Genomic DNA, 13,626 nt, shown 5'->3' on the forward strand with positions numbered 1-13,626 from the left:
AAATGGAGAGGGGAAAACATGGGCTTTTGAGGTAGAAGTCCAAGTTGAAATCTCCGGTCTGCCACCTTTTAGCCACCCAGCCTTAGAGGCTTGCCTACCTTAGGATGTCTCACTTAGGATTATAGGAGGTTAAAAGCTTGGGGGAGGAGAGGGTGGAGTTCCATATATGCCCTAGCTTTTTACTTTTGTATTTGACAGAGTGAGACACACAACATCCCTTCCATTCTAGATCAGTTTGGGATTTTAGGAAACCCAATATAATAACATTTGTTACCTTTAGAATATCTTTTTTCTTTTATTTCTTTCTTTTCTTTTTCTTTTTTTTTTTTTTTTTTTTTGNTTTCTTTTCTTTTTCTTTTTTTTTTTTTTTTTTTTTGGTGGCAGAATTTCTCATTCCAGTTACCGTTAGTAATGTTCTTTAGTTTCTGTTTGAGGAAATCTTATGATTTTATGGTGGCAGAAATACCTCAGTCTCTCTCTTTTTAATTTTATTGTGGAAAATCCAACAGAACAACTGAATGACAAAATGTTTCGAAGCCAAGGCCATTTTTTGTTCTAGATTTCAGGTCCCCAAGTCCTGTTGTAACGAACAACTTGAAACCCAGTCCGCAGGTGGATTTGCTAGCCTTTGAAGATACAGAAACACCTCTGTAAGTATGTCAGTAAGAATCCAGAGCTATTACCATCACATTCTAATTCCTCATATTTAAGAAAGCATGACATAAGAGAAAAAGTAGAGACTTAGGAATTGGACAATCCCGAGTTAGAATCTCACCTCTACTTTCCACCAGCTTTGTGACCTTGAATGAGAAACAACCAGCGTGAGCCTTCATTTTCCTTCTGAGAATACTTTCTAGGATTCTTATGAAGATTCTGTGAGATGCTATAGTACCTTCTAATTCAGCAGTTGGCTTGTAAAGCCTTCCATAAATTGTTTGTTATTTTCAGTGGTAACAGGGAAATTGAATGACAAGGGAGTAAAATCAAACAATGGCCACAACAGTTACAGAGCACTTGCCATGTGTTTTATCCCGTTTAGTCTTTGCAAAAATTTTTGGAGCTGTGCTGTTATCATTATGCCCATTTTACAGGAAAAGGCTGAGACTTAGCGAATAGAAACTGCCCAACTTCATACAGCTATGTAGTAGCAGGTCTGATGAACTGATAGATCACCAAAAAAGTTATACAAATGGCCCATAAACATACATAGTGATGCCTAACCTTACATACAACTAGAGAAATATGAATTAAACTACAATGGCTTTTGTTTTTTAACCTCTCAGATGGCTAAAAGTCTAAATGTTTGTTAACCTGCTTTATTGGCTATGGAAAGACAGATTCTATCACAAAATTAATGCAGTTCTTCTGAGGGAAAGTGGCAGTATCTTTTAAAATTATAAGTGCACTTACGTTTAAACCCACCATACATTTCTAGGAATCCATACTAACGCAAAATCAGTTGTTTACACGATTATTCCTTACAACATTTGGGCACCGCTAATAATTGGAGACAACTCAAGTATGCATCATTTGTGGCCCAGTTAAATACCTAAACAACGTATTACTGTTCAGCTGGGGGACAAAAGTAGGCTCTCTGTATAGGTACGATCACCAATGTATTATAAAGTGAAGAACTGCAAAGTAATGTGTGCACTATCTTGCATTTGTATAAGAAAGTAAGAAAAAATGTAAACATTTGTATAAGAAAGTAAGAAAAAATGTAAGGAAACACAAGAAGGAAGCAGAAGAAACTAAAAAAGCCAAGCTTCCCTTAAGGTTAAGAAGAGGCAAGATAGAGTAGATACAGCAAAAAATAAATAGGGGTTAGATTTCTTTACATCAGAAGCTGTTGTTGTTTCCTTTTAAATGTATTTACTTTAGGTAATAGGCAATGCATTTCCATTATTCAGGTATCAAAATAATATGAAAAGATACACAAGGACATTATTGGATCGCACCCTACCTCCATCCTTTCTATCCCCTTTCCCCTATGTCACATCCTACTGCTACCCTGGTAGCCACTTTCTTATTTGTCCTTCCAAAGTGACTTTAGATAAATAATGAATATGAATTTTTTTCTCTTTTATTAGATGCAACACACTGTACATACTCTTCTGAACCTTGATATCTTGGCATATCTTGATAAAAGTACATCTGTTTTCATATCAATGGATTTAGATATATTTTTAGAGTAGCCTAGTGTTTTTACCCAGTGTGACCAATCACTGCAATTACTTTTCTATATTAAAACAAGGGGTGGGGGCAGGGGGCTGGAGAGAGAGGATTGAGAAAGGAGAATCAAACTGAGAAGAAAGGGAGGAAAAAGTGGGTGGGGTGGGGAGGGAAGAAAGGACCAAGGAGAGCTTCATGCATTGAGAAATGAATAGAGCCAGTGGCTATGTCCTTAGCGGTTAGTTGGATCAGTACCTCTGGTCTTGATTAAGTGTGATGCAAATAATGTTGCAATGCTGTAGGCAGATTTCCAGGAAGTTGCTTAGTAAATAATGTGATCTAAAGTAACTGATTCTGTTTTCCTTTATCCTGCAAACATGTTGAGTAATGTGAAGGAGTGAATATATAGATGAAGTCCTATTACAAAAATATCTCTATAAAACTTATAAAAAGATCAAATAGTAGCTAATAGCTGCTTATTTTATTTCTTTTTTTGATACAGAGAACATGAGTAGGGAGGGGCAGAGAGAGAGAGGGAGGGAGAGAGAAAATCCCAAGCAGGCTCCACACCCAGCACAGAGCCCAGTGTGGGGCTTTGTCCCACAACCATGAGATCATGACCTGAGCTGAAATCAAGAGTCAGATGCTCAACTGACTGAGCCACCCAAACGCCTTGTAGCTGCTTATTTTCTTTTATTTTAATGATTGTTTATTTTTGAGAGAGAGAGCACATGTGAGCAAGGGAGGGGCAGAAAGAGAGAGAGTTACAGAATCCAAAGCAGGCTCCAGGCTGTGAGCTGTCAGCACAGAGCCTGATGCGGGGCTCAAATTCACAAACCACAGGATCATGACCTGAGATGCTTAACCAACTGAACCTCCCAGGTGTCCCATAGCTGCTTACTTTATTCTGTAATATCATGGGTCTCATGGTGTAGTGTGCATAAAAATCACTTGGGGGATTATTAAAAAGTACAATTGCTGGTCCCCAGAAATCTAACTCAGTAGCAGGACTCTTTAGTTTAAAAAAAAAAAAAACACCCCAGGTGGGGCGCCTGGGTGGCTCAGTCAGTTGAGCATTGGACTTTGGCTCAGGTCACGATTTCATGGTTTGTGAGTTCAAGCTCCGCGTCAGGCTCCCTGGTGTCAGCACAGAACCTGCTTCGGATCCTCTGTCCCCCTCTCTGCCTTTCCCCCTACTCTCAGAAATAAATATTTTAAAAAAGCATCCCAGGAGAATCATAAAGCAGTACTTTGCTGATCATACATTAGAAACCCCGGAACAATTGTTCACCCAACATCCAGATATCAAAATAATCGTAGTTCTGGGAATTCACTGGAGTAAAAGATAATGTATAATGTATTTTGTTTTCTGTACAGACTTTTGTATCTATTTTTTGATTTTGAAAAAAGCTATACATGAGTGAAACTATACTTAGACCAGTTTTTGACCGTGTCAGGAATTGAAGCACTAAAGTTACCTAAGGCATAGGCCTAGGTTAAATCCTATGCTAGATAACACATATGAAAGGCAAAAACAGCCATCAACAATGTCTTAGGTTCTTGAGAATTTTCCACCCCTCTGTGTTTGTTCAGCATCACAGAACAACTGAGTAATGGAATTAATCATGACAGAAAGGGGATCTGGAGAAATAATGATTATGGGATAAAGTAACAGGACATATTCATAGTCTACTTACTGTTATAGTACAGGCTAACAAGAATAAGAAATATTTTTTTTTCTTTTTTTTTTTTTTTAAATTTATTTTTGAGAGAGAGAGGGAGAGAGTGAGTAGGGGAGGGTCAGAGAGAGGGAGACACAGAATCTGAAGACAGTCTCCAGGCTCCAAGCTGTCAGCACAGAGCCTGATGCAGGGCTCGAACCCACGAACCACGAGATCATGACCTGAGCTGGAAGTTGGATGCGTAACTGACTGAACCACTCAGGCGCCCCTAAAATAAGAAATGTTTTCTAATTACTTACTAGTGCTGGGAGGTGGGCACTCTCATTCTCATTTCCTCAAAAGTAAAGAAACCGAGGCTGAGGAAGATTAACCTGCCCAAAGGCATTGCCCAATTTGATTCAAATTCAAGTGGGTCTGATTTCAGTGCCTGTTTTCTTTTTTTTTCTTTCTGTGCTTTAATTAATTTTTAAAAATTTCTGTAAGGTAAAATTAACCTCTTTGTTTTTCTTTTGTGTGCAGTTCTATGAATTTTAACATATGTATGGATTCACGTAACTACCATCACAGGGTATAGGAGAGTTCCATCACCCCCAAAATTCCCTTGTGGTATTTCTTTACAGTGCTTCCCTCCCACACTCACCCTTCAGCAATCACTAATCTGTTCTCCATCACTATAATTTGTCTTTTCAAGAATGGCATCTAGGGGCGCCTGGGTGGCTCAATCAACCGGTTAGGCGTCCGACTTCAGCTCAGGTCATGATCTCATGGTTCATGGGTTCGAGCCCCATGTCGGGCTCTGTGCTGACAGCTAGCTCAGAGCCTGGAGCCTGTTTCAGACTCTGTGTTTCCTTCTCTCACTGACCCTCCCCTGTTTACGCTGTCTCTCTCTCTCTCAGAAATAAATAAAAACATTAAAAATTTTTTTAAATGGCATCTGAATAGAATCATGCTGTATGTAATATTTCTAGGAAAGGTTCTGTAAAATTGATATTTGCTTCATGTATTCTGAAGCTTGGTTATTGAGTGCATATACATTCAGGATTGTTGTGTCTTCTTGGCGAATTGACCCTTAAAGAATTATGCACAGTTCCTTTTTGTCCCTTCTGAGTTTTCTTGTCCTGATGTCCACTCTGGTACCAATATAGCCACATTAGATTAGTGTTTGCATGGTATATTGTTTTCTATCTTTTCACTTTTAACTATATCAAAATATTTGAAGTGAGTTTCTTATAGATAGCATATAGTTGGGTCATGCATTTTTATGTATTCTCATAATTTCTGTCTTTAACTGGTGTGTTTCGACCATATATTTAATGTAATTATATACTTGGGTTTTGGTTGAGCATTATAATTTCTTTCTTGTTTTTCTCCTTTGTTGCTGTTTTTCTTCTGTTTCCTCTTTCCTGCAGCTTTTGACTTGTTTGAATGTTTTCAGTATTCCTTCCATCTTACCTACTGTGAGTTTGACTGTAATTTTGTGTAGTTTATATTAGGAGGGAGGGGACGGTTCTAGGGACTACAGTGTACATAATATTTTAGTCTGCTTAGAACCAGTATTTTACCACTTAAAGTGAAATGTAGAAAACATAGAGATCCTCCCTTTCTATTATAGTTATTGTATATATTATATCTACATTGAAAAAGAAGAGCAACAGGCAGGTATAATTTTTGTGTGCAACTCTCAAATATATTTTAAAGAACACAAGAAGAGAATTGTTTTTTTTACCCAATATTTGCCATTTATGTTGATCTTTTATTTTCTCATATAATTTCCGTTCTTTCTGAAGAGCTTTCTTTTGTGATTTTTTTTTTTTTTTTTTTTTTTTTAGAGCAGGGCTATGGGCAGTGAAAATCTCATCTTTCTTCATGTGAGAATGTCTTTATTTCATCTTTCTTCCCAAGGGATGTTTCAGTGGATGTAGAAATCCAAGTTGGTGGTTTTTTCTTTTGGTTTTTAAACATTGCTGCCCCCCTCTTCTGACCTAAAGTGGTTTCCAGTGAGAAGTCTTGGGGCGCCTGGGTGCCTTAGTTGGTGGAGCGTCCGACTTCAGCTCAGGTCATGTTCTCACTGCTCGTGGGTTCGAGCCCTGCGTTGGACTCTGTGCTGACAGCTCAGAGCCTGGAGCCTGCTTCGGATTCTGTGTCTCCCTCTCTGCCCCTCTTCTGCGCACTCTTTCTTTCTCTCCCTCTCCCTCTCTCTCTTTCTCTCTCTCTCTCTCTTTCTTTCTCAATAATAAAAAAATGCTTTAAAAAGAGAGAAGTCTATATTCATTCAGATCATTGTTCTATAGATAATGTATTATTTTATCTCTGCTATGCTTTCAAGAATTTTTTTTCCTGATTTTGGGAAGCGGAAGCTTGAGTCTGGCGCCTTAGACCACTCAGCCATCTTGACCATGCTTTTTTTCCTGATTTTGAACAGTTTGATTATGACATGTCTGGGCATGGATTTCTTTTGGTTTATTCTGTTTGGGATTTGCTGAGAGTATTAGTTTCCTGTGGCTGCCATCAAAAAAATCACCACAAACTGCGTGGTTTAAAACCACTGGAATTTATTTTCTCCTAGTTCTGGAGGCTAGAAATCTGAAATTCAGCAGGACTATGCTCCATGCCGGGCTCTTTTGGGAGAAGCCATTCTTTGCGTCTTTTAAATTCTGATGATTGTCAGCATTTTTTTGCTTCCTTGGCTTGGCCCACATCATTCCACTTTCTGTCTCAACCTTCATGTAGCCTTCTCTGTGTATTTCAGATCTGCCTCTGCTATTCTCTCTAAGATCACTTGTCTTTGAATTTAAAGTCCATTCGAGTGATATAGGATGGTATCACCTTCTCGAGATCCTTAATGATATCTGAAAAGACCTTTTTGCGGGGCATATGGGTGGCTCATTCCATTAAGCATCCAACTCTTGGTTTTGGCTCAGGTCATGATCTCACAGTTCATGAGTCTGAGCCCCTCATTGAGCTCTGCACTGATTATGCAGAGCCTGCTTGGGATTCTCTCTCTGCCGCTCCACAACTCTCTCTCTTTCTCTAAAATGAATAAAAACTTTAAAAACATTTTAAAAAAGACCTTTTTTCCAAATAAGGTAACATACATAAGTTCCAGGAATTAGGACAAGGACATACCTTTTGAGGGTGGAGGGCACCACTCAACTCACTACACTGCATTTCTTGAATCTGTGGGTTTCTGTCTTTTACCAAATTTATGAAGTTTTTAGCCTTAGAGTTTTTCCAAATAGTTCTTCCAACAGTATGCTTTTTACTGTCCCTCTGGGACTCTTGATGGTACAAATGTTAGATCTGATATCATCATTGTCTTGTAAATCTCTAGAGTTCTGTCCATTACTTTTTTCACTTTTTTTCCTCTGTTTTTTGGTTTGTTGTTGCTTCTTGTTTATATTTATAAGATGGGATAATTTCTATTTATGTTCACGTTTGCCATTTACTTCCTCTCTCATCCTCATTTTGCTATGGATCTCATTCTGTAAATTTTTTAAAACTTCAGTTAATGTATTTTTCAATTCTGAAATTACTATTTGGCTCTTCTTTAGGTCTTATTTTTCTTTGAAATGACTATTTTTTCTTTTTTTTTTCATGAGTGTTCAGAGTTGCTAGTTGAAGCATTTGTATAAGGGCTGCTTTAAAATCTGAGATAATTTTATGGGGCACCTGCGTGGCTCAGTCAGTTAAGCATCTGACTTCGGCTCAGGTCATGATCTCACAGTCCATGGATTTGAGCCCCACATCTGGCTCTGTGCTGACAGCTCAGAGCCTGGAGTCTGTTTCAGATTCTGTGTCTCCCTCTTTCTCTGCCCCTCCCCCATTCACTCTCTGTCTGTCTCTCACTCAAAATAAAGACATAAACAAATTTTTTAAAAATTTTAACATGTATGTCCTCTTGATATTAGGATTTGTTGATTTTTGTTTTGTTTTGTTTTGCCTGTTGAAATTTTCCTAGTTCTTCACATGCCTAGTAATTTTGGATTGTGTCTTGGGCATTTGTAATGTTATGAGACACTTTGGTCTTTGAATCCTGTCAAAGATGGTGCTTTTTTGATTTTAGAAGGCAAACAATCTCGCTAGCTTCATGCCACAGTTTCAGCCTCCCTTTTCCTGTGCCATGGTTCCAACATAGTTATGTTTTCAAAGACTTTGCAGTGCTTTTCAGATCTGCCTCATGTGGGCCGCCCTGAGGCCTGAATGGGTATATGTTCAGTTTGCAACATCTCTGCATCTTGACTTGGATCAGATTCACAGAGGCACAGATCAGGAAGTGAGCCCAAGATTTCATAAACAACATTAAGGTTGATTTTCCAAATTCCTCCCTCTTTGTGATTTCTCTAGTGCTCTGCTTTTCTAGGATTTGCCTTTTGGTTCTCCAGTCAGAAAGCTGGAGCTTCAATTACCCTACTATATACCATTTATTTCCTTGACTATGCTTGTGTCTGGGACCAAATGGTGGGACAGAAAGGAAAGAACAAAAACAAAAAAAATAGAGTTTGCCCTGTCCTCTGGGATCAGAGTTACACCTGTTGGAAGGGAAGGTTCTTCTCAAATTTTTAAGTCTGTTGGCTTCTACTGTCACTCCAGCCATTTTAGGATTGCCTCAGGTATAGAGAGGGAGAGAACAGAAGGGAAAGGAAAAAAGAGAGTAAGGGATTTCCACACTATCTCTGACTTCTCTTTCCTGCCCCTTGAGTGAAAACAGAAGGGCTTCTCTTGGAGCTGTCTGTACTTACTGCCCACTCTTGGGTTTAGGCTTCATTGCATTCAGGTTCTGGAATACCAGAGAATGTTTCTTGCCCAGAGAGGCAAGAAAAAAAAAAAAAAACCTCACTAATGATCCATCATAGATACTCAAATTCCAGTCTTCCTTCCCAGTCATCCTGTACCTATTAACTTTTCAGTCATCAGATATTTGCCCTGTGCATTCTGTTCTGGTTTTAGAGATTCCTTCAGTGGCAGAGACAGGGCAAAGTATATCTGCTGTAGATGTACAACCAGGACCCTCCCCCCTTCTACCCTCTACTCTGTACTGCCTCTCATCCTTCAGGAAATGATGCATGGTAGCTACTCTAATGGAAAGATTGAAGGCTTGTTCTCACTAGTGTACTATGTATACTTCAGGATCTCAGGGCTGCCACTGCTAATGAACAGTACTTTGTCTTTACTCTTTGGTATTCAGACATGAAAAGCTGGTGAGTGCCGAAACCAGATGGCAGTTGTTATATAAAGTTAATATTCCATTGCAGTCTGAAAGTACATTTTAGGTTTTGTTTGTAGGAAGTCATCTTACTTTTTGCATTTGTGTTCTCACTGTAGGGTAATCATGCTGTCTTATCATACTCTCCTAGGTTTGCTCAAAGGACCGGCCAAAACATCATCGCAAATCATACCTATGAGAGTGTAAGTAATGAAACTTCCCGGGCAGCCCACCTAGTCAGCAGGTTGTCGTGGCTAAGAAGGAATTCCTGGTCATTAAATCTCATGTTCTGCTTAGTGTTTTGTTGTGTGTCCTGTAACGTGTTGATACAGCCCTTGTTAGGACTTCTCTTTGTGGTTTTTTTCATCTTAAAGATGGACAAGTTCTTAACTTCTGTTAGAAAAATAGTTCAGGATCACAATTCCTTTAGTGCTCGTTTATATTAGCTGTCTCTTCTTTCCTTCCATCTTCTTTCACAGACTTCAGACAGGCTCTCATTCCTACGGCTTTCCTGCATACCTCTTGTCAATGTCTCTCGTGATCTCTACATTACCAAATCAAGTACTGCAAATTTCCATCCTCGTCTTACGTGATTTATCAGCAGCAGGTGACAGAGTCAGTCACTTCCTCCTGTTCTGCACATGTGGCTTTCAGACACCACTCATTTTTCTTCTCTTGCCTCCTTTCCACTATGTCTCCTTTGCTGCCCCCCACTCTTTTACTGGCCTTTCAGTATTGGAGATCCCAGGGCTTAGGTTTCAGACTTCTACTTTCATTCTTCCATGGTCTTCTGGTCTCCAGTGTTAAAATACCATTCAGATTCCGACAACTTATAATTGGTATCTGCAGCCCATAATCTCCCCTAAACTCAGAACATAGAAATCCACTTTCCGAGGATTCTCTTCTTGCTTTCTTCCCAGTCCTGGCTCTCCACCTGCACCTCCTGCACTTCTCCCTGTCTCAGTAAAGGAACCCTCCACTACTGCAGTTGTTCAAGTCAAAACCTTGGAAACCACTGCTTGCTCTCCACCTTTTCATCTCTTTCCTGTTTCCTTTTCCTGTTTCTCTTTGATAAGTGTATCCGTTATCTAGATACTCACCACCTCCACTTCTGCATCACAGTCCAAACCATCCAGAGGAATATTGCAGTATCTTCCTAACGTTACCCTGCTTTAGCCTTCACCTCCCTCTCCACCCTCACCCCCACTGTGCAATCTCTGTTCAAAACAAACCAGAACCATCCTTAAAAAAAAAGAAAAAGTCATATTAACTGCTCTAAACCCACCTAGAATTTTCTTCCTCCATTGTATTCCGTAAAAACCTGAAAATGCTGATCTTGCACCTCCCATTACCTCTTCAACTTCACCTCTCTTCCTTGGCTCGCTCTGCTCCAATGACACTGGGCTCCTCTGCTTCAGAGCATGTGACCTTGAGCCCCCTCAGATAATCACAGCAGCCACATCAGTCAGGATTCTGCTCAAATGTCCCCAGTGGTGAGGCATTCCTTGACCACTAACTGTCAGAGTAATAGCCTACCCCATCTACCTGAGCCTTTTGTTTGTTTGTTTGTTTGTTTGTTTAAGAGCACTTGCTAACATCTCTTTACATTTGTCAATTGTTTGCTTCAAAGGGGCAGAGATTTGGCCTGTTTTATTTATAGCACCCAGGTACCCAGGACATATTCATGAAGTGAATGAGGAAGATTATGAGATTAATCTTTATCAGTCCTGATTTGGTGGTGGTATCTTAGGCGTTTCTGTAGGGTTAAGATTGATCTTCCTGTTTGAAGCTGAGATTTTTTAGCGTGCAACAACAGAATCTAGACTGAGCCATACAATTCTTTTTTTTTTTTTTTTTAGCAAAAATGTTAATTTTACATTTTATATGGGAAATGAGGTGCAGTGGCATGAAACCAGAGAGAAAAGTAGTGTTATAAATGGTTATCACCTAAAAAAGTAATAAATAATTTCTAATTCTTGTCCAGTTGTAAGTATATGGTTCTTGGAATTCCCAGTTAGAAGCCTGGGAATCTAAATAATAAAAGAAAAACTTAATGTAGAATGTTTATTTGAACATGCCTTGTGCTTACTTCAGTTTCCAGAATATTCAAATTCAGTACTACAGCCAGTTAATGTGCAGAATGTTCCAGCAACACTGTCAAGCCAGAGACCGCCATCCTTGCCCGCCCGTCATCCAGGTACTTGAGACCTATTATCTGCATTGAATAAGGAAACTTGTGAGAGTGTAGGAATCTGCCAGAGATTTACTGCTGATTGAAAATAGATACAGAGAGAGGAAAAACTAGGACTTCATGTGCGTCTTTAAGCTCCATGAAGTCAATTCATGGCCCATATCATTATGACCGACGTTTGATTATAAAATGTGCTTGTATTGTGCTGAACGTTGTATTTGGAATGCTGAGGGAAATGGATCTTTAGTTGAAATTTGGAAATCCTTGTTGTGCTTGGGAGGAGCATTAGAACACCAGTTGTGTTAGTTTCTGGCTGTCAGTGTTTTGCAGGGTCTCATGTTTGAAGTCAGAATCATAAAGAGATTATTAATTGTGTGTGTTTACTGGTGGGTGTTTTGTTTTGTTTTGCCTGAAGCAATGACAGAGAATGATCTCCAGCCACCCAATTACTACGAGGTAATGGAGTTTGATCCCTTGGCTCCTGCTGTCACTACAGAGTAAGTCATTTACAAAATGATTATTTTTTTGTCTTGGTTCCCTTTGGTAACAGCTAAATGGGGCTTGGTTGTACATTTAACTTTGTTTAGGTCTTGGCAGAAATTAATGATCTTATTAAAAATGACTTCTGAGGTTTTATGGAGACTGTTGCTCTTTTTTGTAATTAATCAATTAATAATTTTTTGAGAGAGAGAGAGAGAGACAGAGTGTGAGTGGTGTTGGAGAAGAGAGAGGAGACACCAAATCCGAACCAGGCTCCAGGCTCTGAGGTATCAGCACAGAGCATGATGCGGGGCTTGTCATGAGCCATGAGATCATGACCTGAGCCAAAGTTGGATGCTTAACCCACTGAGCCCCCCAAGTGCCCCTGGAGACTTTTGCTTTAATGGTCTTAGCGTGCTCAGCCTTGTGACTAAAACATGAAAATGCTGGAGTTGCACCTTAAGAAATAACTGGAACCCTCATGTGCATTAACGAATTCCTTATAGATGCCTTGGGAGAAAGGTTCTCTCGAGTTTGAAAAGAACACTATATTCACTGATTGGTGACATAAGTAACACTGCATTGATGGATTATTTTAACTGTTCTTTGACTAATCGCAAATAAGAACTTGTTTTTAGTCTTCATAATATGTTGACAGTGTGCTTAAAGTGGATTCATGTAAGTGTGTCTTTTCAAGTTGAAATCCTTAGAGTACCATTATTTTATGATTTATATTGGTGGAGTGTCTATGAATATTTATGGGATGGCAGGCTCGTTAGAGCTTTAATATACTTTGAATGACAGTTACCCCCAAAATTATTAAAGCAAGTTTATAGAAACCATTGTTCAGAAACAGGCAGCCTTTAGGCAATATCTCATTTACAGCTGTCTTTTGTTTGACCTATGTGGAATTCAAACCATGCATTTAAAAACTAATTGCCGAAAGTTAAAAACTGAGATGTTGTTTGAAAAAAAAAAAAAAAAAACAACCCATAACTCTGGACTTTGGATTCTTTTGATACTAGGGCGATGGCAGTGTTTTATATGCTAGCAATAGGTTGGGGCTGAAGAGTAGCTGCTTCCTTAAAGACAAGGTACACTGTGCAGTTCACTGTACCCCAAATGGCCCTCCTCGCCCATTTATTTGATCTGCCTGGCATGTGTAAGCATTTGAGGTTTTGACCCCTGGTTTTATATAAAAGAAATTTTTTTTTATGTTTTTATTTTAGTTTTGAGAGAGGCAGAACGCTAGCGAGGGAAGGGCAGACAGAGAGGGAGACACAGAATCTGAAGCAGCTCCCAGGCTCTGAGCTGTCAGCACAGAGCCTGACGCGGGGCTTGAACTCACAGACTGAGATCATGACCTGAGCTGAAGTCGGACGCTTAACCACCTGAGCTATCCAGGCACCCCTGACCACTGGCTTTATACCACTGATTATCGATCCATTTTAGAATAATTTATGAATTTTAACAGAGTTAAAGGAGTTCATTAAGAATGTTTTTACTAATTTAAGATTACAAAATTTCCCTAAGTTCCGCTTGATAAAGTATCACTGAATGTATTTGTAGCTTAAGAAATTAGAAATCAAGTTGCATCCAAACAAGAAGTGAAGTTTAATATATTCTAGCTAGTTAGAAAATTGTGGTCAATAGATATGACAGTGCAACAGATATTAAATGTGAGAGAGTAGAGGGGTGCTTGGGTGCCTCAGTACGCAAAGCATCTGACTTGGGGCTCAGGTCGTGATCTCATGGTCCGCAGGTTCAAGCCCTGTGTGTCAGGCTGTGTGCTGACAGCTCAGAGTTTGGAGCCTGCTTCAGATTCTGTCTCCCTCTTTTCTCTGCCTCTTCCCCAGTCACATTCTGTCTCTCTCACTCTCTCAAATATAAACATTAAA

At 39.4% G+C, this 13,626-nt stretch overlaps 1 protein-coding gene across 2 annotated transcripts in view; it reads left to right on the forward strand.

Annotated features, from left to right (window-relative positions):
• Window positions 1-13,626, forward strand: part of TOM1L1 (target of myb1 like 1 membrane trafficking protein) — a 48,121-nt gene that overhangs the window by 31,638 nt on the left and 2,857 nt on the right. The window contains exons 11-14 of one of the 2 annotated variants that reach the window (XM_039224328.1): window positions 560-650; window positions 9,209-9,260; window positions 11,152-11,254; window positions 11,664-11,745. In XM_039224328.1, the coding sequence (XP_039080259.1) occupies window positions 560-650; window positions 9,209-9,260; window positions 11,152-11,254; window positions 11,664-11,745 (328 nt within the window). The remainder of the gene's footprint in view (window positions 1-559; window positions 651-9,208; window positions 9,261-11,151; window positions 11,255-11,663; window positions 11,746-13,626) is intronic. The other variant, XM_039224327.1, reaches the window with a different exon arrangement.

Source organism: Hyaena hyaena, unplaced genomic scaffold (assembly GCF_003009895.1).
Source record: "Hyaena hyaena isolate Hyena2069 unplaced genomic scaffold, ASM300989v1 scaffold_1598, whole genome shotgun sequence".
Taxonomy (NCBI): Eukaryota; Metazoa; Chordata; class Mammalia; order Carnivora; family Hyaenidae; genus Hyaena; species Hyaena hyaena.